Raw genomic sequence first — 22,898 nt, forward strand, 5'->3', positions numbered from 1 at the left:
GGTCTGTGCAGACACAGGTGATAGGACAGGAGGCAGAGCTTGGGTCTGGGTGGACACAGGTGATAGGACAAGAGGCAGAGTGTGGGTCTGGGCAGTCACAGGTGATAGGACAGGAGGCAGAGTGTCTGGCTGGATGGACAGAGGTGTCAGGGATCGCGGCTCCGTAGTCCCGGATCGCGGCGCCGTCCCCCACGCATGCGCACTGGCGGCAGATCACAGGCACTAGGTCCTGGCGAGCCGCGGCTGACAGGACGCCGCGCATGCGCAGTAGGAGCCGCGGGCGCGCCTCAGGCGTCCAATGACAGCCGGGGGCGCGTCCTAGCCGGCCAATGACAGTGCAGGGCGCACTATTTAAAGATGCCCTGCACTGTCACAGATTGCCGCAAGGTCTTTCTGGTCTTTCTGTGCTTCTGAGTTCCTGCACCCGTCTAGTGACCCTGATTGACCCTGACTACGCTGCCTGCCCCTGTGATTGACCCGGATTGCCCTGACTACGCTGCCTGCTCCTGTGATTGACCCGGATTGTCTTGACTACTCTGCCTGCTCCTGTGATTGACCCGGATTGCCCTGACCATTCTACGGACTGACTTACCCTGCTGATCCTGCGTGTGACCCGACTACTCTTTGCCCACCGATTCTGTACCCCGCTTACCCTCACGGGCCCACGATCCGTTACTACCCTGCCGGGGCCGCCATCCTCTTCACATCTGGCTCTCCCGGTACCTGCATACATCCCCGGAGGTCTCCTCAGCCACTGGTGGGCCTGCTCGGAGGTCGTGACCTGGCCCGGGACTGTTTCAAGTCCATCCCCACCATCAGGGGCCCTGGTGAAAGCACAGCCCGGGCTTAGACCCCATGCTTTGAGTAGGTCTGTCAGTTGGCAGCCTGAGGCACCACCTGGCGGATCATAACAACAGGTGATAGGACAGGAGGCAGAGTGTGGGTCTGTGCGGACACAGGTGATAAGACAGGAGGCAGAGTGTCAGTCTGTGCGGACACAGGTGATAGGACAAGAGGCAGAGTGTGGGTCTGGGCAGTCACAGGTGATAGGACAGGAGGCAGAGTGTGGGTCTGTGCGGACACAGGTGATAAGACAGAAGGCAGAGTGTCAGTCTGTGCGGACACAGGTGATAAGACAGGAGGCAGAGTGTGGGGCCGTATGGACACAGGTGATGGGAGAGGAGGCAGAGTGTGGGTCTGTGCGGACACAGGTGATAAGACAGGAGGCAGAGTGTGGGGCTGGATGGACTCAGGTGATAGGACAGGAGGCAGAGAGTCAGTCTGTGTGGACACAGGTGATAAGACAGGAGGCAGAGTATGGGGCTGGATGGACTCAGGTGATAGGACAGGAGGCAGAGTGTGGGTCTGTGCGGACACAGGTGATAAGACAGGAGGCAGAGTGTCAGTCTGTGCGGACACAGGTGATAAGACAGGAGGCAGAGTGTGGGGCTGGATGGACACAGGTGATAGGAGAGGAGGCAGAGTGTGGGTCTGTGCGGACACAGGTGATAGGACAGGAGGCAGAGTGTGGGTCTGTGCGGACACAGGTGATAAGACAGGAGGCAGAGTGTGGGGCTGGATGGACTCAGGTGATAGGACAGGAGGCAGAGAGTCAGTCTGTGTGGACACAGGTGATAAGACAGGAGGCAGAGTATGGGGCTGGTTGGACTCAGGTGATAGGACAGGAGGCAGAGCGTGGGTCTGGGCGGACACAGGTGATAGGAGAGGAGGCAGAATGTGGGTCTGGGCAGACACAGGTGATAGGACAGGAGGCAGAGTGTAGGGCTGGACGGAAACAGGTGATAGGACAAAAGGAAGAATGTGGGGCTGGGTGAACACAGGTGATAGGACAGGAGGCAGAGTGTAGGGCTGGGCAGAAACAGGTGATAGGACAAGAGGCAGAATGTGGGGCTGGGATGATGGTAGGATGGGAGGTGAAGCAGTCACAGCCTTCATCCTCTTCATGCAGCAGGCTGGGAGAGGGTGAAATTCTGTATATTCTGCACTGACAGAAGCTGCTGACAATGCCGGCACACTGCAGAGCCGCCGATCAAATATACTTAACCCTCTCAGAGTCTAGCCATTCTCCAAGAAATACAGCCCTGATGAAGGGGGAGGCAAGGCCCCTGAAACGCGTTGGCTCTACTTGTTTACTTTTATCTTCATTAAACAACTATAAAACTCATCAAGTGAGACTTATTTTGGACATCGGGCGTGCCTCTCTAATCACTCAAATTTTATAAATATGATGGAAAGTGGTTTGTGAATACACTCGCAAAAGTGGTATTTGAGAAAATGGTGCAAAAATGTCATGGTACCAGTTTTTCTTAAATAGGCCTCACAAATCCATTCACATCAGTCAGTGTCCCACTAGGGAGCTCACACTCATACAAATGCTAGGGCTTGTTTGTGCAGAAGTCAATGATCATACTGACATACTGTAATTCTGCATTGTGGTAGGTAAACTAAGCAGAAACTCTCAATGCCTACCTGAGAGGTGAAAATTGGAGAATATCATAATTCTGCATTAGGTGTAAGGAAACCTTTTCTCAGTTTCCCATTCCCATCAGTGATCATTTAGGCCGAAAAGTCAGGGCTGTAGATAAAGGAGTGCCACAAGTCCTCCTGTACAGGGCCCAGGCCAGCAGGGGGATTCACCCAGGCAGCTGGGTGAATCAAGTGTAGGCAGGGAGGGTGATTAGCATGGAGGGGGGGGCAATTACTGGAACGATCCCCTGTATGGCTCTCTCCGCAGCAGCTGAAAGCTGACTTCTTCTCCTCTCCCTGCTGCTGTCTTTCGGCTGCTGCAGTGGGAGCCATACAGGGGATCGGTTCCAGTAACTGCCCCCTGGTGCACCCATCACCCTCCCTGTGCATCATACATTTCCTCCTGCTGCCCAGGCCCCCCTGTGTGGCCCCACTCGCGCAGTGCTACCAGCTTTCCTCCCCTCCTTCCCACAAGCAGCTGCAAGGCCACAATAGGATCGTTCAGGATGGAGAGTTGGGGAAGGGTCCTCTAAATATGCCTCATTTGCCAGCCCCTTCCTTTTCTGAATGAACACAAGAAGTGATTGGTACCAATCACTCACAGTGTTCATTCATAACTGAAGCCTAGTAAACTGGTTTTTTTTGTGAGGGGGGTCCCTGTCAGGTTGGCTGTATGGGTCCCCATGGTTTCTAACAGCAACCCTGCATACAGTGTAACTTTATGGTTATTTACAAGACTATAGGCAGCAGTAGGGGCTGATCTACATAAGACATTAGTACACAACCAAGAACACAAAGGCTTCTGCTCAAGCACAGAGATATACATGCTTGAGTAATTTATGAGATGTTTATAAGATGAGTTATGTAGATGCTGGATGATGCCATAACAAAGATGGTGCTGGCCTTCTAGAAAGAAAAGCAGATAAAAGTATTGTCAAGAATTGTGAATAGTGTGAGAGATTAGAAATACTTTTGAGTGCACTTTCATATGAAAAAATATATACTTGAATGTAGGTCCTCTATGAGTGATTCAATCTCTACAAATACCTATTTACATTTTTCTTGCTTCAGTAAAGTCATTGAAAATTGTATCAATAAAGAAAATAATGTCCTTGCATGAAATAAAGTATGCTTTGCTGGGAAAAGCTACAAAACCTTTGCTTGTAATACTGTATTTTTTTACATGACTCTACATTTACCCTAAACAGATCAGAAGGGGAAAAATTATCTGTCCAAGCTAGGAAGAGAATAGTAGCTAAGAGCCTTTTATCCCAGGGCATGAATTCTGCAGAGGTAAGTGTCTACATCAGTGGGGATGAACCAAGTGATTTCAACATCATTTCTTATGAAGTCACATCATAAAATGGAAATAGGAGACTCTGAATTTCATTTATTGACTCACATATGTGAAATTTGTTTTGTCTACTCATTCTCTGCTTTTTTTTCTTTAGAAACATTGTATCGAGAATTGGGAATATATTATTGGTACACCCACAAACGAAAACCACAAATTATTTTACAAGCAATTAAAAAAAACAACAAAATTTTATTTTTACAGATAAAAAAAACACAGTGAAGGTGTCCAATATGAAAATCCCTATGTAATTAAAGGGCAACTCCACTTTCGTGGGAAAAGAATCACAAAAAAAACCCAAAACAAATAACAAAAAAAAATATATACAAAAAAATATATACAGTTGTGGCATATGTTGTATTGTAATTGCAGTGCTGTTTTTTTCTGGTAAATGTAATGCAATATGGCAACCTGGAGGCCTTCTGTACACAAATGGTGTACAGACCACCCAGTGGAGTATTGAGGTTTTGTGCTGTCCTAGGCAACACAAGAATCATCTGCCCCCACGGACACCGACCAACACCACCCCCCTTCCACCTCACGTGCAGAGAGCCTGCCATTGGCCAACAACACACCTGCCCCCCACCTGGGAGAGCCTCCACCCCCCGGTGATAGAGAAAAAGACACTCATCTTCACAGCTTCAGACATCCCCGGGAACAAGAGTCAGGCTCTGCATACACCACCAAACAGCCTGCAGCCTCTCTCGGATCCCACCTGGTTCCTATGGCGTGCGTGTCCCTTATTTCATCCCTTCTTCGGGGGAGAGGTGCTGCCCCCTGAAAGATGCCACCCTAGGAAAGTGCCTTGTTTACCTTGTAAATATGCCTCTGAGACCACCCCCCAGAAATGTTATGTCTTGCTTGTGTGATTGGCTTACTGATTTTCCCAGATGTCTGCATCAAGATACAAGTCAGCGTTTGGTCATCCCCTTCAAAACAAATTTTGTTTTTGGAGAGATACTCCCAAAGGGAAATCAAGTCTAAAGGGTTGCAGATCCCACAACGTTTCTCATTAGAAACCTGCATGAGCATCAGCTGATTGTTAATTATAAAATTACTCCCATTCACATTAACTTTGCACATGGACGCTGCAACAAAGTTTGTTAAAATCCTTGCAAAGTACATAGATCCCCCAGAGGAGAAAGTTTTTTTTTCTCAACAAAAGTGGAGTTACTCTTTAAGGTAGTTTAGTGTTCTTTGTGTTTGTGTGGCATTTTTATGTACTGTTGCTTTTAATTTTTTTTACATTTTTTTCTGTAAGGTAACTGTAAATAATTAAGTACTTTCTTTCCAAAAAAGGGGAGTTTGGGAGAGGTAAACCAGTCTGCCTGCAATTCTCAGATACCCACAAATCTACAGATCCAATTGTAAAAATGTGCCTAATCTTTCTGTATATGCCTAATGTTTTGCAGTAAGGAATAAATTAAAAATGTAACTAACACAAAGAATTATATTCTATTGTCTACCATCATTTCGATCAATCAAAATCTCAACAGACTTTTCCCTAAACAGGTTTTATATACGTTTTCATATTCTAGTTGAATATATATTCTATTAACATTTTATACATACATTACATTCAACAAGCAATACTAAATACCATAGAAAACAATTATTTGTATAAAAAAATGAGATAAAACAGAAAGAAAAAGAAAAGGAGGGGAAATGTTGTTTAAGTTAGTAAGTACAATATCCTTGGTCAGTACTAAACTTCCCTTAAATATCCTCCAACTTGTTCACAATTCCAGAAATCTAAGATTTATTAATGCACCTTCTCTATCTATAGGCATTAGTAAATTACCAAAATACTGCAGCATCCCACAGAAGGAACTCCACCTATAGAGATTATGCTCAAATAAGTTGTCAGTCTCCTAGACTCCTGTGGGTCCCCCAAAAGGACCAGGTTGAATGCACCCGTTGTGTCCTTCTTTTGACCAAGGCCACAAGTAACTCCATAGCCATTGCAATATTGAAGTCATCCACCCACTCTGCTAATAAAGGTGTTGTGTCCTTTGCATGATGTGAGATTACCACTCTAGTGGCCTACAAATACCATAACATATGTTCTTTTTACATTACTTTTACCTATTTTTTTTTGGAAATAAGATGATATCGAAAGAGGATGAGGCAACAAGAATCATTTCTTCCATTCCTCCACAGATAAAACCATCCCTAACTGGTTCTCTTGTTTAGCCATAAGAGGAGGTCTTTTTTGAGAACCCCCCCCCCCCTCCCACCACCACCCTCAAACAACTGTACAACTAGAATGTAGGCATATAATAGTCTCTAGGAATAAAAATTCCTCCAAGAAAGTGAGCTGTAGTCATAAAGACAGACAAGAAGGTACTGCAGAAGAGCCAATCTAGGGAATCCTATATTATATAGTAAAGGTCCGAAAGTCCTACAACGACCTGCATGATAATTCACCTTTACGAAAGGTAAGGTCATAATGTAAACAACTGCCTCGAGCTATTTGTACTTTCTGTTGCTTTGGTGTATTATTATAGACCAGCCTGTACTGAGGTTCTTTATCTTTGTTTTGCTATAGAATTTGGATCCCCCCGTAATTGCAGTTCTGGGGTCTGGAGGTGGACTCCGTGCAATGATTGCTTTTCTGGGTACCCTTTCTAAGCTGTCTGAACTGAAGCTTTTAGATGTTGTTACATATGTCAGTGGAACATCTGGATCAACTTGGTATGTACATCCATTGCACCTACCTAGTATTTGTTGAACTTTCAGCAAGAAAGTTTTTAGTAAGGGGCTTGCATTGAAAACAAATAAAAACTCCTTAAAAAAAAAAAATATATATATATATATATATATATATATATATATATATATATATATATATATATATCCCATATGATAAAGCATCCTCCTAACTCAACACATGCAAAATGTAACCTGAGTAACCTTACCCTTAATATGTATGTAAACCTAGGGTCTATTTTTCAGAATAGTTGAAAATCATGTCTCCCTGTATATTGTTTTCAAATAAAATGAAGCCTGTTTCAAACTTTTTTTACCTGGGGAACCAGGTACAGCACTTCCTGTTGCAAGCTGAACACATTAAACTACTGCCTTGTAATTAGTAGCAGTGTCGTTACCCTGCCATGTATGCTCTTTCCATTGTTCATCAAGCTGATTATCTTGTCTGTTGCATAGGCAACGCAATGGCCAACTGAAAGAGCTTAAAAAACAGGCTGACAGGCTGATCGCTCAGTTCTCAGTTGCTGCTATTTGTGAGGTAGTGGCTTAAAAGAGAAATATGGGCTAAAAAAAAAAGTATACTCACCTAGGTGGGTGCAACATTGGTCTGATGCTGCATCTGTTCCCCACAGGCATTTAAGACTGAAAACGGAGCATTCAAAGACAGCTGATCGCTCAGTTCTAAGTCGCTGCTATTTGTGAGGTAGTGGCTTAAAAGAGAAATATGGGCTAAAAAAAAATTATACTCACCTAGGTGGGTGCAACATTGGTCTGATGCTGCATCTGTTCCCCACAGGCATTTAAGACTGAAAACGGAGCATTCAAAGACAGCTGATCGCTCAGTTCTAAGTCGCTGCTATTTGTGAGGTAGTGGCTTAAAAGAGAAATATGGGCTAAAAAAAAATTATACTCACCTAGGTGGGTGTAGCATTAGTCTGATGCTGCATCTGTCCCCCACCGGCATTAAAAGAACTGATCGCTCAGTTCTCAGTCTTCAGTGAGCAGAGAGCTGGTGACAGTCAGTCATTGGCTCTCTGCTCTGCTCTGGTGCTAAACACCCCCATTACTAAACATGCATGGCATGTGGGCACCAAAACACTTACCTAGTCCTCAACACAGTGCTCTGGTCCCTCAGCACAGAATCTATGAATTTACAGCTTTGAGAAGGGAGAAGGAGAGGATGACTTACATGGACTGTGTGTTTGAATGGAAGCATTCATGCAAGGATGTCTCCATAGAGCCCATCAAGGAAAAAGAGACACCCTGAATCAGAATATCATGACTAGGGCTGGAAAACCAACTGAAGCAGTTTGGAAGAAACATTTTTCAACAGCAAAAGGCAACAAAAGGCAGAAGGTCAGGTGAATTTTATATTTGAGAAATTAGGCTTTAATATCACTTTAGCAATTGACCCCTAACACACTACTGCTGCATACTTATTGCCCTTATTTCCTGCATTGCAAGTAGCTGCATAAAGAACAAGCAGGTCCTGCACCAAAAATCTTGCCACATCTATTTCCAGGTGCCATAAGAAACTTAGAGAAAAGGAGAACAATTTAAAAGTAAGCCTGCAGAATTAAAAAGTTTGAATACTAAAATTATAGCTTAAGAGTAGGCCCCATAGGGTGAAGAATCATACATTTATGTTGTGGTAAGGGACATCATGGTGCTGAGATTTCTAGAGTTCTTATGCAAATGTCAACTTTTTGAAAAATACGCCCCCCCAATCAGGAAAGTATTATGGAAAATAGGAGGGCTGTTCAGGTTTTCTAGGAAGCTTTGGATGTGCTCTGAGAAGTCTTACTGATGACCATATGATATGTTTCTTACTGTTAACCTGCAATCTTATTTTTCAGTACACTAAGGTTCACTTTAAAAGCAACCTTTGCCAATAGAAATATGGGCACTACCATTACTGACTTGTTTTAAAAGGGTGCCAGATCCCAGGCTGCCATCCTGATTCCACTTTCACTATACCATTGAACTGAAATACTACCACAGTTAGAGTTTAGATGAAAGTGAAACCAGGTTTATCCCTGTAATCTGCATCTTTAGAAACAAGTCAGCAGTGCCTACTTATATATTTCTGTCCTCACAGGTTGAGCTTAAAGCCAACCCCATTAAACCAAATAAAAATATACATTGTATAATGGTTAAAAATATCAAACATTTAATAACTTTAAACCTTTTAGGTGTATGGCATCATTATATAACAATGAAAAGTGGTCAGACTTTTCATGCATGGAAGAAATGGAGAGGCAGTTATATGGTCGGCTTCAATCTACATGGGACTGGGACAAGTCATGGGAGAAGTTAGAGAAAGCATTTTTGGAAGAAATACACTCACTGACTGATTTGTGGGCCTATGTGGTTGTTTACTGGATGACTAATGAAGTAAGTACAAGTGATAATGTACCCAGAATGATGATTAAATTTGCATAGCTGATCATTAGTCTAGTATTAAAAACATTAAACTGTTTTGACGCAATTCGCCCCCTAATGGGGCATAATCGTAGATTGCTTTGCTTCAAGTGGAGTTCCACTCACCCTGTCAAAAAATAAAAGTCAGCAGCTACAAAAACTAGCTGCTGACTTTTAAAAAACAGCCACTTATCTGTCCCTCGGTCCCGCGGTGTGTCCCCCACAGCCTGCTTCACCGGCAGTCCTGAATTCCTGGAGGCCGCCATCTTCAACGTAGGCACCCGGCTGTGATAGCTTGCGGCTTCACAGTCGAGTACCCACTGCGCATACGTGAGTAGTGCTGCGCTTCATGAATGGTCCTGTAGTCTTCTGGGACCTGTCACGTGTCCCAAAAGACTACAGGGAGGGAGGGAGGACACTTTCTGCTTCAGGTCACCTAGGCGATCAGACTGGAAGTGGGAGCGGGTACCTGTCAAATTCGGATACCCACTCTCCCCCACCCCCCAAAGGTGCCAATCCTTAATGGGTAGCAGGGGATGAGTCCTTAAAGTGGAACTTCCCCTTTTGGGTGGAGCTCCGCTTTATGCTATAGTATTGTGGGGGGTAATGTGTTAGTGGGAGGACATGGATGTAGTGTTTCTGTCAGTGTTGTAATAAAGTTGTTCAGGCAGAGGGAGAAAGTTGTTCGTGGCTTCAAGTGTTATATGCATATGTTATGATGGGAAGTGATGACATTTGCTGGCACCCATGTGGGATGAGAAAGATGCATGACCTAGGAGCAGTATTAAAGTGTTAGAAATTCTGTATATAGATCTACAGAACAGACAGTGCACAGTCCGCATGAACTTTTTTTCTTCACTGCAACAAGGAAACAGGAAACTTTCTACAGAGAAAAGACATAGAGTTTACCATAGATGCAACTACAAACTTATAAACACTGCCATCTACTGGTTGAAGAATATATCTCTACTGAATACTGATATAGTTGTTGCACAAAATACATGAACACTGTATTCCAACAGAAAGATATGTAAGTGAGCTTCTTATTGGTCTGTTGGCTGCTAGAGAAGGAACCCTTTTTTCTTTGATTATGATTACCTCTCTCATTTGCTTTATAATCTGCTTACGGTTCCCTATGAGGTGTAAGCAAAGTCAGCAACCCCTCAGTACATCTCAAAGGGGGTCCAGAGACATTAGAAGATTATCAGCCAGTTTGATTTCTTGTAGTCAGATAGAGAGACAATTGTATGTCTATGGGTACTCCCCAACCTCTCTAGACTTCCCCTGGCTGATTGCCCTGAGGAGAAGGATCAGCTCTGTTGGATTTTCAATATATAACTATTGTTTTCCTGCATTTTAAGTTGATACAAGGGTAGGTATGTCATCCACTGTCCCTTCTTACTTTTCCATTGACATACAGTGAAGGAAATAGGTATTTGATCCCCTGCTGATTTTGAATGTTTGCCCACTCACAAAGAAGTGATCAGTCTAAAAATTGAATGGTAGGTGTATTGTAACAAGATCTCACCTCGTGGAGTGTCAATGATCATGAAAACAGTGAGGAATCATCCCAGAACTACATGTGAGGATCTTGTTAATGATCTCCAGGCAGCAGGGACCACAGTCACCAAGAAAACAATTGGTAACACACTACACCGACAAGGACTGAAATCCTGCAGTGCCTGCAAGGTCCTTCTGCTCAAGAAAGTACATGTCCGGGCCCGTCTGAAGTTTGCCACTGAACATCTGAATGATGCAGAAGAGGACTGGTTGAAAGTGTTGTGGTCAGATGAGACCAAAATCGAGCTCTTTGGCATCAACTCGACTCACCGTGTTTGGAAGAGGAGGAATGCTGCCTATGACCCCAAGAACACCATCCCAACTGTCAAACATGGTGGTGGAAACATTCTGCTTTGGGGGTGTTTTTCTGCTAAGGGGACAGGACAACTGCACCGCATCAATGAGACGATAGACAGGGCAATGTACCGTCAAATCTTGGGTGAGAACCTTCTTCCCTTAGCCAGGGCATTGAACATGGGTCGTGAATGGGTGTTCCAGCATGACAATGACCCAAAACACACGGCCAAGGCAAAAAAAGGAGTGGCTCAAGAAGAAGCACATTAAGGTCCTGGAGTGGCCTAGCCAGTCTACAGACCTTGATCTGATTGAAAATCTGTGGAGGGAGCTGAACGTTTGAGTTGCCAAACGTCAGCCACCAAACCTTAATGACTTGGAGAGGATCTGCCAAGAGGAGTGGGACAAAATCCCTCCTGAGATGTGTGCAAACCTGGTGGCCAAATACAGGAAACGTCTGACCTCTGTGATTTCCAACAAGGGATTTGCCACCAAGTACTAAGTCATGTTTTTTGAAGGGGATCAAATACTTATTTCCAACATGAACATGCAAATCAGTGCATAATTTGTTAGACATGCATTTCTTTTGAATTTTTTGTTGCTATTCTGTCTCTCAGTGTTACAATACACCTACCATTCGATTTTTAAACTGATCATTTCTTTGTGAGTGGGCAAACATTCAAATCAGCAGGGGATCAAATACTTATTTCCTTCACTGTATACATGCATATATAGGTGACATTTGCATGGGTGGTAATCTTGGATGAGGTAGATTTTGTCATGGTTGGATGGTAGCTATATGTTTGACAACCATCCGATCTCTTTGTTCTTGCTGTAAGTTATGTGCCCAATGACATTCTAGTTCATTCCTGCCACTTTTAGCTATCATCTACAGTACATTTGGCCTGAGTCTTGCCTTATCACGTCTTGTTTTGTAATGACTTTTCTGATGGTGACATTCATCTATTACCTATTTTTTGTACGTATTTATAAGTTTGTTAGCTTCACTCAACACTCATGACTTGTGCTGTGTGCTTCATGTTCTTCTTCGGAGTTATCCTTAATGGTTATATCATTTCCTGGAATGACCTGTTATAATTTTTTTCAACCTTTTTAATAAAAGCAATATAACCTAACAAAGACACTACAATATACGTGCTTGTTATAGACAGTTATTTTTGTATCATGTATGTCTCTCTTCCTCCAGATACATGAAAGAAATCTGTCGAATCACAAGGATGGGTGCGAGAATGGGGTAAACCCATATCCAATCTACTCTGCTATTGAAAAAGCAGAAGGTGATTGTGCCAAATATAAATTGCTAGTAAAGAATAAAAGCAGCCAAAGATGTTGAAACTGAACTTCAGGCAATTAGTTAAATCCTAGCTCTAAAATGTATATTTCTATCTGTCCAATCCTGAAATGTTCACAGACCTGTCACACAGCACAACTAGCTGGTGAGCTGACTTTTCTCTGCTGCAGTTAAAGAGGAACTATAGTTAAAACTTTTTTTTTGTTCATTTTGAGTAGAGTAAGGGAGGGTTGTAACCCCTGGCAGTTTTTTTTTTTTGCCATCTGTGTCCCGTTGGAGAGATTTATCTTCACTTCCTCTTTCATAGCCAAAGCAGGAAGTATAGGAAAATCCCTGCAAATTAAGGGAATTCCTTGGGGCCCCATTGAAAAATGTCCCCTTTATTATTTTTCTGGGGACAATCCAAAATTTGGAGTTTTCTTTTACTTTCATGCTTGAGTATAATGGAAAACAGGACAAATGGGGAGGGTGAATTTCCCTAACGGGGGCACAGACTGCAATAAAAACCTAATAGGTGTCCCAATCCATCACAAATCTGTCAAAAATAATTGCCTTTAGTTATATTGTACTTTAAAAAGGACCTTCAACCATAGAAAGATATTCGCCCTCCTGGTTCCATCAGGGCTGTCTTAATGCATGGGTATCCCTGGGCACTGGCCAGGGGCTCCAGGTACATAGAGCCCCCATCAGGGGCGGACTGACCATTTGGAAAGTCGGGCACTGCCCGAGGGCCCGGGGTCAGTAGGGGGCCCCATGAGATGCCCCTGGTACCTTTTTCATAGGCTTTTTTGAGTTTGGGCAAGGACACAGGGGCCCCATGATCCCCTATTGCCCGGGGGCCCCATGATTAGTCAGTCCGCCCCTGGACCCCATGATAATCTTGCATCACATCATGCCTAAAGGTACACAATCTTAGGTTAGTTGGTATAGGTTGTCTTTAGCTACTATCATTGAAATTAAAGAGGGTAAAACCTTTCAAATGAAATTCAGCATTTTCTCCCTATCAAGTAGTAAGTTTGAACGGTGAAAAACAACAATTGTATTAAATAATAAATCTCTGAATGAACAATAACTGAAGGAAATATTCTCATTTCAGGAACTTGGTTTGAGTTTACCCCACACTTGTGTGGATTTCCTGCTTACAAATGTTTTGTGAAGACTGAGTTTTTAGGCAGTAAGTTTGAAGCAGGACGTTTATTGAAGAAACAGCCTGAGAAGGACTTGTCGTATCTTAATGGTAAGCTGGAATATACATTGTTAACTAATACAGCAGAAAAAACAATATGCAGTACATGCGCAGTTAACGAGCAGCAAGTTAGGTGTCACGGGACAATTTTGGCACGGAAAGCAAAAGTACCATTGGTTGATACAGGAATTTGCATTTCTACCCTATGCCACTGACTCTAAACTTTTATGTGTTCCCCATAGGAATACATTCAGCACTTTCAGGGGGGTACTCCTGCCTTATGTTAGAGCAAGTTCTCTGTAACAATTTACAGCTTTAACAAATAAAATTTTTGATGTAAAAAAAAATCTTGCCAGGAATTTAAACACATAAAGGATTTGCACACATATATGAAGTGCTGACTGCTTGAGATAAGGCAACCCACAACAACAAAAATGGAGCATACTCAGGTGTGAGCTCCAATCAAAACTATGTCACTGTAAAGCTAGGTACACACTATAAGAAGATTGGAAGAAAAATTATGTACAAGGAACGATCAGTCAATTATCTGATCGTTAGTATAGTGCTTTTGACAGACAATTCTTGAGCTAAGGCAACCCACAACATTGGTCAATTATCTGATTAGCATTAATATCTGATTAAGCATCAATTATCTGATTAAGCATTAGTATAATGCTTTTGACAGACGATTCTGACTGTTCAGACAAAAAAAAACAAAAAAAATGTGCAAGCAAAATGCATGATCAGAATCAAAGAACGGCCCAGAAGAAGAAGGCAACGAACATAGAAACCCTATACATGAAAAGAGAGAGGAAGGGATATAATACACAAAGTGCCAACATCCCTAACGAATACAAGATGGAGAAAGTCCTCTTTTTTGGTGGGACTTTAACGGCACAATTTAATTGTATGATAAATTTCAACAATTCAAAAGAGATTTTTTATAAAAACAGTATGAGATTTTATTTTTATAATCTTCAAAAATAAATATAAAGCTACAATACATATTGCGGCAGTGTCACCAGAGATGGTATTGCAAATCTAATCATGGATCATGCATGGTTCGCACTTGACACGTTTCGAGATCAACAAAAATCTCTTCTTCAGAAGTACTCAAGAAGGCATGACGTCTGATTCCATGTGAGGTAAAAACCACCAGGTAATATTAAAAACAAATTGTTATGTGAACACAGCCACGGATTTCTCATATATCTCAGGCAAAAACGATGAAACAAAAATTAATAAAGAAAAAGCTGAGACCAGTGGATGAAAAATGCCGCCCAAACGCTTCCTGAAGGGGCCCCGCCCAAATGCACCATCAACAAGATCACCTTCTGGTTGGTACTGATAGGGCTGTGTATGAGTGCAAAGCGATGGCCACAAGGAAGTGTTGATGACCTGATAAAAATCAGGATTGAGATGTGAAAGACAGCTCAATATGGGGCAATATACCAGGTCTATCCCAAGAAGCATGCTTGATGGCTGTGAGCCAGAAATCCTATACATGAGAGAACGTTTGACTTTGTCGTTTGAGACTTTTCATACAAGTTAATACCATTCTGGGTTACATCTTGATCCGCACCTTCGTGAAAAATCAGAGTGTATGTACAGGCTTTCTTTTAGTTTTAGATAGAGTAGGGCAGGGGTGACAAACTGGTGGCCCTCCAGCTGTTGCCAAATTACAAGTCCCATCATGCCTCTGCCTTTGGGAATCATGCTTGCACCTGTCAATCTTGCAATGCCTCATGGGACTTGTAGTTTGGCAACAGCTGTAGGGCCGCCAGTTTGACACCCATGGAGTAGGGTAAGGTTGGACTCGGTCAAGTTTTTAAAAGTTTCATCTTTGCTCTGGATAATTTCTTCCCTCTATTTGTACTGGTGACCATTTTCACTGAGACAGTGAGAAATCTAAAAATTTTGAGTTTTCATAAGTGCATTTTTTCCCCTAATTTCCTGTCCAGATGACAGGTGTTGGTACACCACTGTCTTATGGCCTTTCAGGAGGTTTGAGTTAAACTATTATTACTTGTCTACAATTAGAGATGAGCGAATCGAACTTGGCGAAGTGGAATTCGTTTCGAATATTAGGAAAAATTCGATTCGCACCGAATCCGAATTTTAGCAAACTTCGGATGCACGAATCAAATTTTTCCCGATCAGCCGGCAAAAAGTGTCACTGCAGAGAGCTCCGCTATTTCTGACAGTTCTCTGACAGTTCCTTCACATTTACAGCGGTTGAAACATTGTATCTATTTGTTTCCATTTAGGATACAGATGTTTTTATTCGGAAACAAATAGATACAATGTTTCAACCGCTGTAAATGTGAAGGAACTGTCAGAGAACTGTCAGAAATAGAGGAGCTCTCTGCAGATACACTTTTTGCTGTACTGGAATTCTTCTTCTTTTCATTCTTCTTCTTCTTTTCATTCTTCTTTTCATTCTTCATCTTCTTCTTTTCATTCTTCTTCTTCTTCTTCTTCTTTTCATTCTTCTTTTCATTCTTCTTCTTCTTCTTTTCATTCTTCTTCTTTTTCTTTTCATTCTTCTTTTCATTCTTCTTCTTCTTCTTTTCATTCTTCTTCTTCTTCTTTTCATTCTTCTTTTCATTCTTCTCATTCTTCTTTTCATTCTTCTTTTCATTCTTCTTCTTCTTCTTTTCATTCTTCTTCTTCTTTTCATTCTTCTTTTCATTCTTCTTCTCATTCTTCTTTTCATTCTTCTTCTTCTTCTTTTCATTCTTCTTCTTCTTCTTTTCATTCTTCTTCTTCTTCTTCTTTTCATTCTTCTTTTCATTCTTCTTCTTCTTCTTTTCATGCTTCTTCTTCTTCTTTTCATTCTTCTTTTCATTCTTCTTCTTCTTTTCATTCTTCTTTTCATTCTTCTCATTCTTCTTTTCATTCTTCTTTTCATTCTTCTTCTTCTTCTTCTTTTCATTCTTCTTCTTCTTTTCATTCTTCTTCTTTTCATTCTTCTTCTTCTTCTTTTCATTCTTCTTTTCATTCTTCTTCTTCTTTTCATTCTTCTTTTCATTCTTCTTCTTCTTCTTTTCATTCTTCTTCTTCTTCTTTTCATTCTTCTTTTCATTCTTCTTCTTCTTCTTTTCATTCTTCTTCTTCTTCTTCTTTTCATTCTTCTTTTCATTCTTCTTCTTCTTCTTTTCATTCTTCTTTTCATTCTTCTTCTCATTCTTCTTCTTCTTCTTTTCATTCTTCTTCTCCTTCTTTTCATTCTTCTTCTTCTTTTCATTCTTCTTTTCATTCTTCTTCTTCTTATTTTCATTCTTCTTCTTCTTCTTTTCATTCTTCTTTTCATTCTTCTTCTTCTTCTTTTCATTCTTCTTCTTCTTTTCATTCTTCTTCTTCTTCTTTTCATTCTTCATTTCATTCTTCTTCTTCTTCTATTCATTCTTCTTTTCATTCTTCTTCTTCTTCTTCTTCTTCGTCGTGCCCCGTGACTGCCCAAATGAGTGAAGTGTGCGGTGATTCTAAGATCGACGGCACTCATCTGCATGTCATACTGACTGACAGTATTATTTCTCTTCCCCAGCAGACTCCAAGGGCATTTAAATTAAAGGTACACTGTTCTGCACTAATATAAAGGCTCTCTGAAGCCTAGAAACCCTTTTAATAAGTTAAATTCGCAGCGAATAAATTCGCATCGAATCGAATTTCTCCCGCAAATTCGGCGAATCAGCCGAATCGAATTTTTGAATAATTCGCTCATCTCTATCTACAATATTAACTAATAAAAATCTCATAGCATATAGGCAAACAGCTTGGCCTCGCCACCTTCACCTTCTGAGCTTCTCTATTGTCTTTCTTGTGGTGGATGGCCTCACTGACCAAGATGGAAAGACACGTGGGGCCTAAGTAAGTTTCTACTAGAAGACATAAAAACTGCTCACAAATTAAATTGGGTCCATTGACCAACATAGTTTTCAATGAATGCAACATTAGCCTATACATTTATCATCATATGATCACTGTGAATTGCACAGGTTTGTGATAGGTATGCTCAAATTATTTTCTTAACAAATACAGTGGAAATGTTAAAGTGGCTTCCACACCATGCCTGTTAAATTGATGTAGTCATCTATGCAAACCAAATTGATGAATAATACAAGTGGATTTTTCGGTTATTCCACAGGACTGTGGGGCAGCGCGCTTTCAAGTGATGATCTCATTCGTGAAATTACTGAAAGTAAGAATCTTCAAAATAACAATGTTAATTGTATGCAGACATGTTTAATGGAGGATATTAAAGACAATTTTCCAGTTACAAACTAAGATATTATAGCCCAGGGGGTTTAAGACACACATCTCCTCCACTACAAGTATATTCAATTTATATGGTAATTCTAGTTATTATTGACGTTATCTCATTTCACAGAAGTCTCTGACTTGAATGAGGTGACACAAACATATGTTGCAGACTGGTCTACATTGTTCACTAGGTGATCTGACATTTTCCCATGAACTGTAATGATGCCTTGACAATCAGACAATCGTATATCCATGAACAACTATATATTCTTTTAACCTTAAGGTTTGAGTAGCAAGGTCCTGCCTTGAGTTCATGTAGCAATGAACCCCTAAGAAGAAGTTTGACAGACCCCCCCCCCAGGCCTTGCTACTGGTGATCTGGCCACAGTTACTCCATAGCACTCACTGACCCACCGTTAGGCAACCAAATGACCATAATCCATGCGGTCAATCTTTGCTTGCAGGTTGTATTGGCTCAGTGTGCAGGAGAGAGATGACGAGGGTTTACAGGATACTAAAGCAGTAGCAAAAATCCCTCTACTCAGATTAAAATAACTTCAGTCCCTCTCATAGGTCAAGGATGTACCTTTAAACTGAGACCAGCAATTTCACAGTGTGAGTCTTTTATACCAGCAATTGACTGAGCAAGCTTTCTGAAGGTGCCCACGTTTTCTAGCCACCTTCTTAGCTTTCTTGCCGTAGCATAGTCTAATTTCCGGTTCCCTGGGACTGGATTCTAAAGCCGATTAGGCCTCCCAAGATATTGGGCATGAGAGGTAAGAAGGCTTCTCACTGTGGATTTCCTCGCCAGACATTGCATGGGAGGCAAAGACCCTTCTAAAAAGGCTCCCCGAATATTTGATTCCATCCCTAGCCCACATCACTGGCATTAAACCTTCCTGAAATAAATATTCATAATTCACAACACTTTATCTTCAGCTCTATCTGCAGACAGGCAGAAGCAAACAATGCTCTAGACCAGTGGTCTCCAAACTGTGGCCCTTTGCTTGTCTTTATCAGGCCCTTGGGGCACTATTACTCCCACTAATATGATACACTATTCTGTGAACACCAACAGAGGAGCACCATTTCTCCCACTAACATCAACAATGGGGCATTATTCCTCCCCCTAATACCAAATGTGGTGATATTTACTCCCACTGTTGCCAGGAAAATTTCCACTCCCACTGGCCCCAGTCTGGTTTCTTAAGTCTGACGGGCAATAAACTGTCCCCTTGTTTAGAAAGTTTGGAGACCGCAGCTTTAGACTTAGGAGAAACCCAACAAATGCAGAAAACTAAAGGATAAGTTCACCTTTTGACCAAAAATAATACATGCACATTTTTTTGAAGGTAAAAAAATGTGCATTTATTATTTTTGGTTGGAGGACCCCATAAGGCATTGGACCAGTGGTCAGCAGATTGCTGGTGCCATGCAGATCTCCTGAAGACCCCTCAGTAGTATATCTGCTTGCCTCTACAGGATGTATGGGAAACAGATATACTGACAGGAAGATTCAATGAACTACCACAGCGCTCCACAGCACCATGGTAGTTCATTAAGAACCAAAAGCAGACTGCTGCTAAGGCTGTCAGAACTTGTAGTTCATTCATTCACAGAACACTGTGAATGAATGATGCGGCCATGTAGGCGAAGCCCCGCACGCCCCCACTGTTTTTAAAAAGTGACAGCTAGCACGGGGAATTTATCCCTATACTGCAGTCACAGGGAGGGGAGGCAGCAGCTACAGCATTGGGAGCATGTCACATATTCCACCCTAAAAGGGGTGAAACATGTAACATGTTCCCAAAGGTGAACTTATCATTTAACATAAGTAGCACTTAGGCTGGATATAGTCTAGCTACAAACACTAAATTTGGACTAGAGGCATTCCAGCTTCAGCAGGGCTGTTACACTTGTGCTCTAATAACTCTTAATATCTGGAGTAGCTGGACCAGCACAGAGATTAATAAGGCACTTCTGAAAGAGGGGAGGACTGTGACATACAAGAAGGAAGTGGGCTATGCTAGGGAAATGACTCTCCTGCAGTAATCAAAATTTCTAGCAAGTCCAATGGAAGTGATTACCTCTTTCCCGCCGGCCACACACATATATGTGGCCGCATATATGCGTACCCAAAAAAAAAGAACTGTGCTGAGAGCACACACCGTGCGTACTCCCGACACAGTTAATGTGTTACTAAACCCAGGACCCTGCATTCACTATATCTGATCTCCCACAGTACACAGAATATGGAAATGCAATTATTACAGTAAATATAAAAAGCTAAATACCTTTTCTCATCAGCAGTTTATTTATTTATGGTACTTATATAGCGCCGTCCATTTAAGCAGCGCTTTTACAAATATATTGTACATTCACATCAGTCCCTAACCCTCAAGGGGCGTACAATCTAAGGTCCCTAACTCACATTCATACACATACTACGGCCAATTTAGACAGGAGCCAATTCACCTACCAGCATGTCTTTGGAGTGTGGGAGGAAACCCATGCAGGCACAGGGAGAACATGTAAACTGCAGGCAGGTGGTGCCGTGGTTGGGAATCGAACCGACGACTCTAGTACTGCCAGGCGGAAGTGCTAACCATTTAGCCACTGTGCTGTGCTGTGTATCCACTTACAAGTTACCATCTCCTGGACCATCATAATTCTAGCTGCCCAGTTAGAGCAGTCTTGTGAATTCTATCAGTGTCCAGCTGAGCACTAGCTAAAGCTTGTAGGAGGAGTTCCCTTTCTGCTCTAGGAGGATGCAAAACCCCTGACCTCTGTCTGACCAGTGCTGATTGGCCCTGTGCTCTCTCCCAAGAAAAAAAAAAAAAAAACCTCTCTAGCAATACACACCAAACTGAGCATGTGCAAAATGCCTATAGTTCAGTCTGTCTTATCAGGAGATAAGAGGTGGTCACTTGAACAAGAGGAGGAACAGAGCACTGAGGATCAAAGGGCCTTTTTACACAATGCAGAGGATTAACCCCTTAGATTCCACAGTGAGTATACCAAGCATGCTTTCCTGCATATACTGCCTGATTTTACTGTTGTGTGTTTAGTAACACTTTAACAGCGGCTAACGGAAAGCTCCAGATCTTTACCTGTGATCGGGAGCTTTCCGATCATGTGGTCCCTGTGACAGCCAATCACGGTGGTCACATGATGACAAACCCTGCCCGCCTCCCAGCATCTAAAACCCCTTAAATGGCTGGGAGGCGCTGACGCCACAGGGTTAAAAAAATAATTTATAAAAATGAAAAATGCTGGAAGCAACCATTGTAAATACCGGATTTTTATGTGCATTTACCTGTCATTTTTAAGTTGCTTACAGAGTTTATTTAATCGGAGATTCACCTCAACTTATTGTATGATTATAGGTACTCTGTGACTAAGGTTCTAAATCACGGATGTCAAACTGGCGGCCCACCAGCTGTTGCCAAACTACAAGTCCCATGAGGCATTGCAAGATTGACAGTTACAAACATGACTCCCAAAGGCAAAGGCATGATGCAGGGGCGGACTGACAACTCATGGGGCCCCCGGGCAATAGGGGATCATGGGTCCCCTGCGTCCTTGTCCACACTCAAAAAAGCCTATAAAAAAGGCACCAGGGGCATTTCATGGGGCCCCCTACTGACCCCGGGCCCTCGGGCAGTTCTCGAATGGTCAGTCAGTCCCTGGCATGATGGGACTTGTAGTTTTGCAACAGCTGGAAGGACGCCAGTTTGACACCCCTGTTCTAAATCCTTTGCTGAACTTTGATTACCTGGCTGCCTGACCTGGCTTGTATTAGGAACTGTTCTGTCTAAATGAATCTGTTATCCCCCTATTACAAACTTCAGAGCAGCTGACAAACCTCCTTCCACTGCTGGAGCCTTCACCAGATCCGTTGCGTCTGCAGTCACCTTCCTGAGTGGGCAGCTGTGACTTATTTGGCAGATGGCTTACAGACCAGTCAGTGTCAGATAAAGTTGACCTCTGTCCCTCATATTGATTCAGCTGTGGCAGTTTCCATATTTTCCATTTATTTGCATATATCCCATGCTGACAGATATCTTTTAAAGGACTGACTGTACATTCCCATCATCTCTTTTTCCAGCTGCTCTTGGCAGGACACAATCATCTGATATTATCTGATATTCAAAGTGGTCTTAGTTAATCCCTTCATAGCTTTGCAAACCCCATACATGAAATAAGAACAAAGTATATCATCCTATAATGTGTACTTGTCTCAAGAGCACTAAGTGTCATTTCTGTCTTCTGCCCCATTCCTCTGTTATCTACATGAGTCACTTCTGACAAGTTTTCCTGACACCAAGAGAAAAAAGACAGGGAGGGACTTTCAGCACACAGCCTGTGTTTGACAGCCTCAGCTCTGTTCCTGTATGCTGTATGAGGGGGGGGGGTGTCCCTTTCCTCCAATCAGCTCTCAGAGCCCCCTTATTGAGCTCTGCAGAGTGTTACTTCAGCTCCCCACCCTCTGCTTTCTGATAGCACAGGCAAGTTGTTTAAATTCTGGACTTTGAAAGGCTGTAGAGGAGAGAGAGCTGCAGATAAACCGGTCAAAATCATGTAGGAGGATTTGTTTAGTCTCTGTGTATCACCTGAGACCAGGCTTTTCACTGGGTATATGGAAGGGTTTACAACCTCTTAAAGTGTTCAGCCACGTACATATTAACTCAACTTTGTAGGTGGACTGCATGTGTATAAAAGTCTCTGATGCAAAGTGCATTTGAACTAATAGCCCCAATGTGAGCAATCTGTACTATAATACACAGTATATATGCTACTCTTGTAGCTGCCACTGGATAGGATGTATACGCTGTTCTTTGCCCTGATCTTTTCTAGAACCTCAGACCCTGTGACACACCAAGTTGAGTGTACAACATATAATATCACAGGAAATCATTGAAAGTAATACTCAGTACCCAATAGTAGTACTATATCAAAGAAAACGAGAAAAAGAAAAAGAGCACCAAAACCAGGTAGTAACGGTAAACCTAATATATTGTCACCCAATATGGTTTCTAACAAGGCAAGCACAAAATGGAGTAACAATATAATAACATAATTTAGAATACAAAGCGATTAACAGTAAGGATTAGGCATAAAATGACATTTACGTTTTCAAATCAGCATAAAGAGTAGCAAAGCCACTTGAAGTGCAGCAGTGAACAGTAATAAAGTTTAATCTACTGAGTGCTGGAACTATACTGCCAGAGGACATTTATGGCAACTATGTTAACCCCTAGGCCAGGGGTAGGCAACCTGCGGCTCTCCAGCTGTTGCAGGACTACAAGTTC

General features: G+C 42.3%; 1 protein-coding gene across 6 annotated transcripts in view; it reads left to right on the forward strand.

Annotated features, from left to right (window-relative positions):
- Window positions 1-22,898, forward strand: part of LOC149442437 (cytosolic phospholipase A2 gamma-like) — an 87,562-nt gene that overhangs the window by 23,246 nt on the left and 41,418 nt on the right. For all 6 annotated transcript variants that reach the window (XM_089656100.1, XM_089656105.1, XM_089656102.1 and 3 more), the window contains 6 exons: window positions 3,696-3,780; window positions 6,390-6,535; window positions 8,743-8,944; window positions 12,033-12,123; window positions 13,234-13,374; window positions 17,471-17,524. In XM_089656100.1, the coding sequence (XP_089512226.1) occupies window positions 3,696-3,780; window positions 6,390-6,535; window positions 8,743-8,944; window positions 12,033-12,123; window positions 13,234-13,374; window positions 17,471-17,524 (719 nt within the window). The remainder of the gene's footprint in view (window positions 1-3,695; window positions 3,781-6,389; window positions 6,536-8,742; window positions 8,945-12,032; window positions 12,124-13,233; window positions 13,375-17,470; window positions 17,525-22,898) is intronic.

The sequence above is a fragment of the Staurois parvus genome, unplaced genomic scaffold (assembly GCF_062004578.1).
Source record: "Staurois parvus isolate SC_StPar_1 unplaced genomic scaffold, SC_StPar_1.0 ptg000886l, whole genome shotgun sequence".
Classification (NCBI taxonomy): Eukaryota; Metazoa; Chordata; class Amphibia; order Anura; family Ranidae; genus Staurois; species Staurois parvus.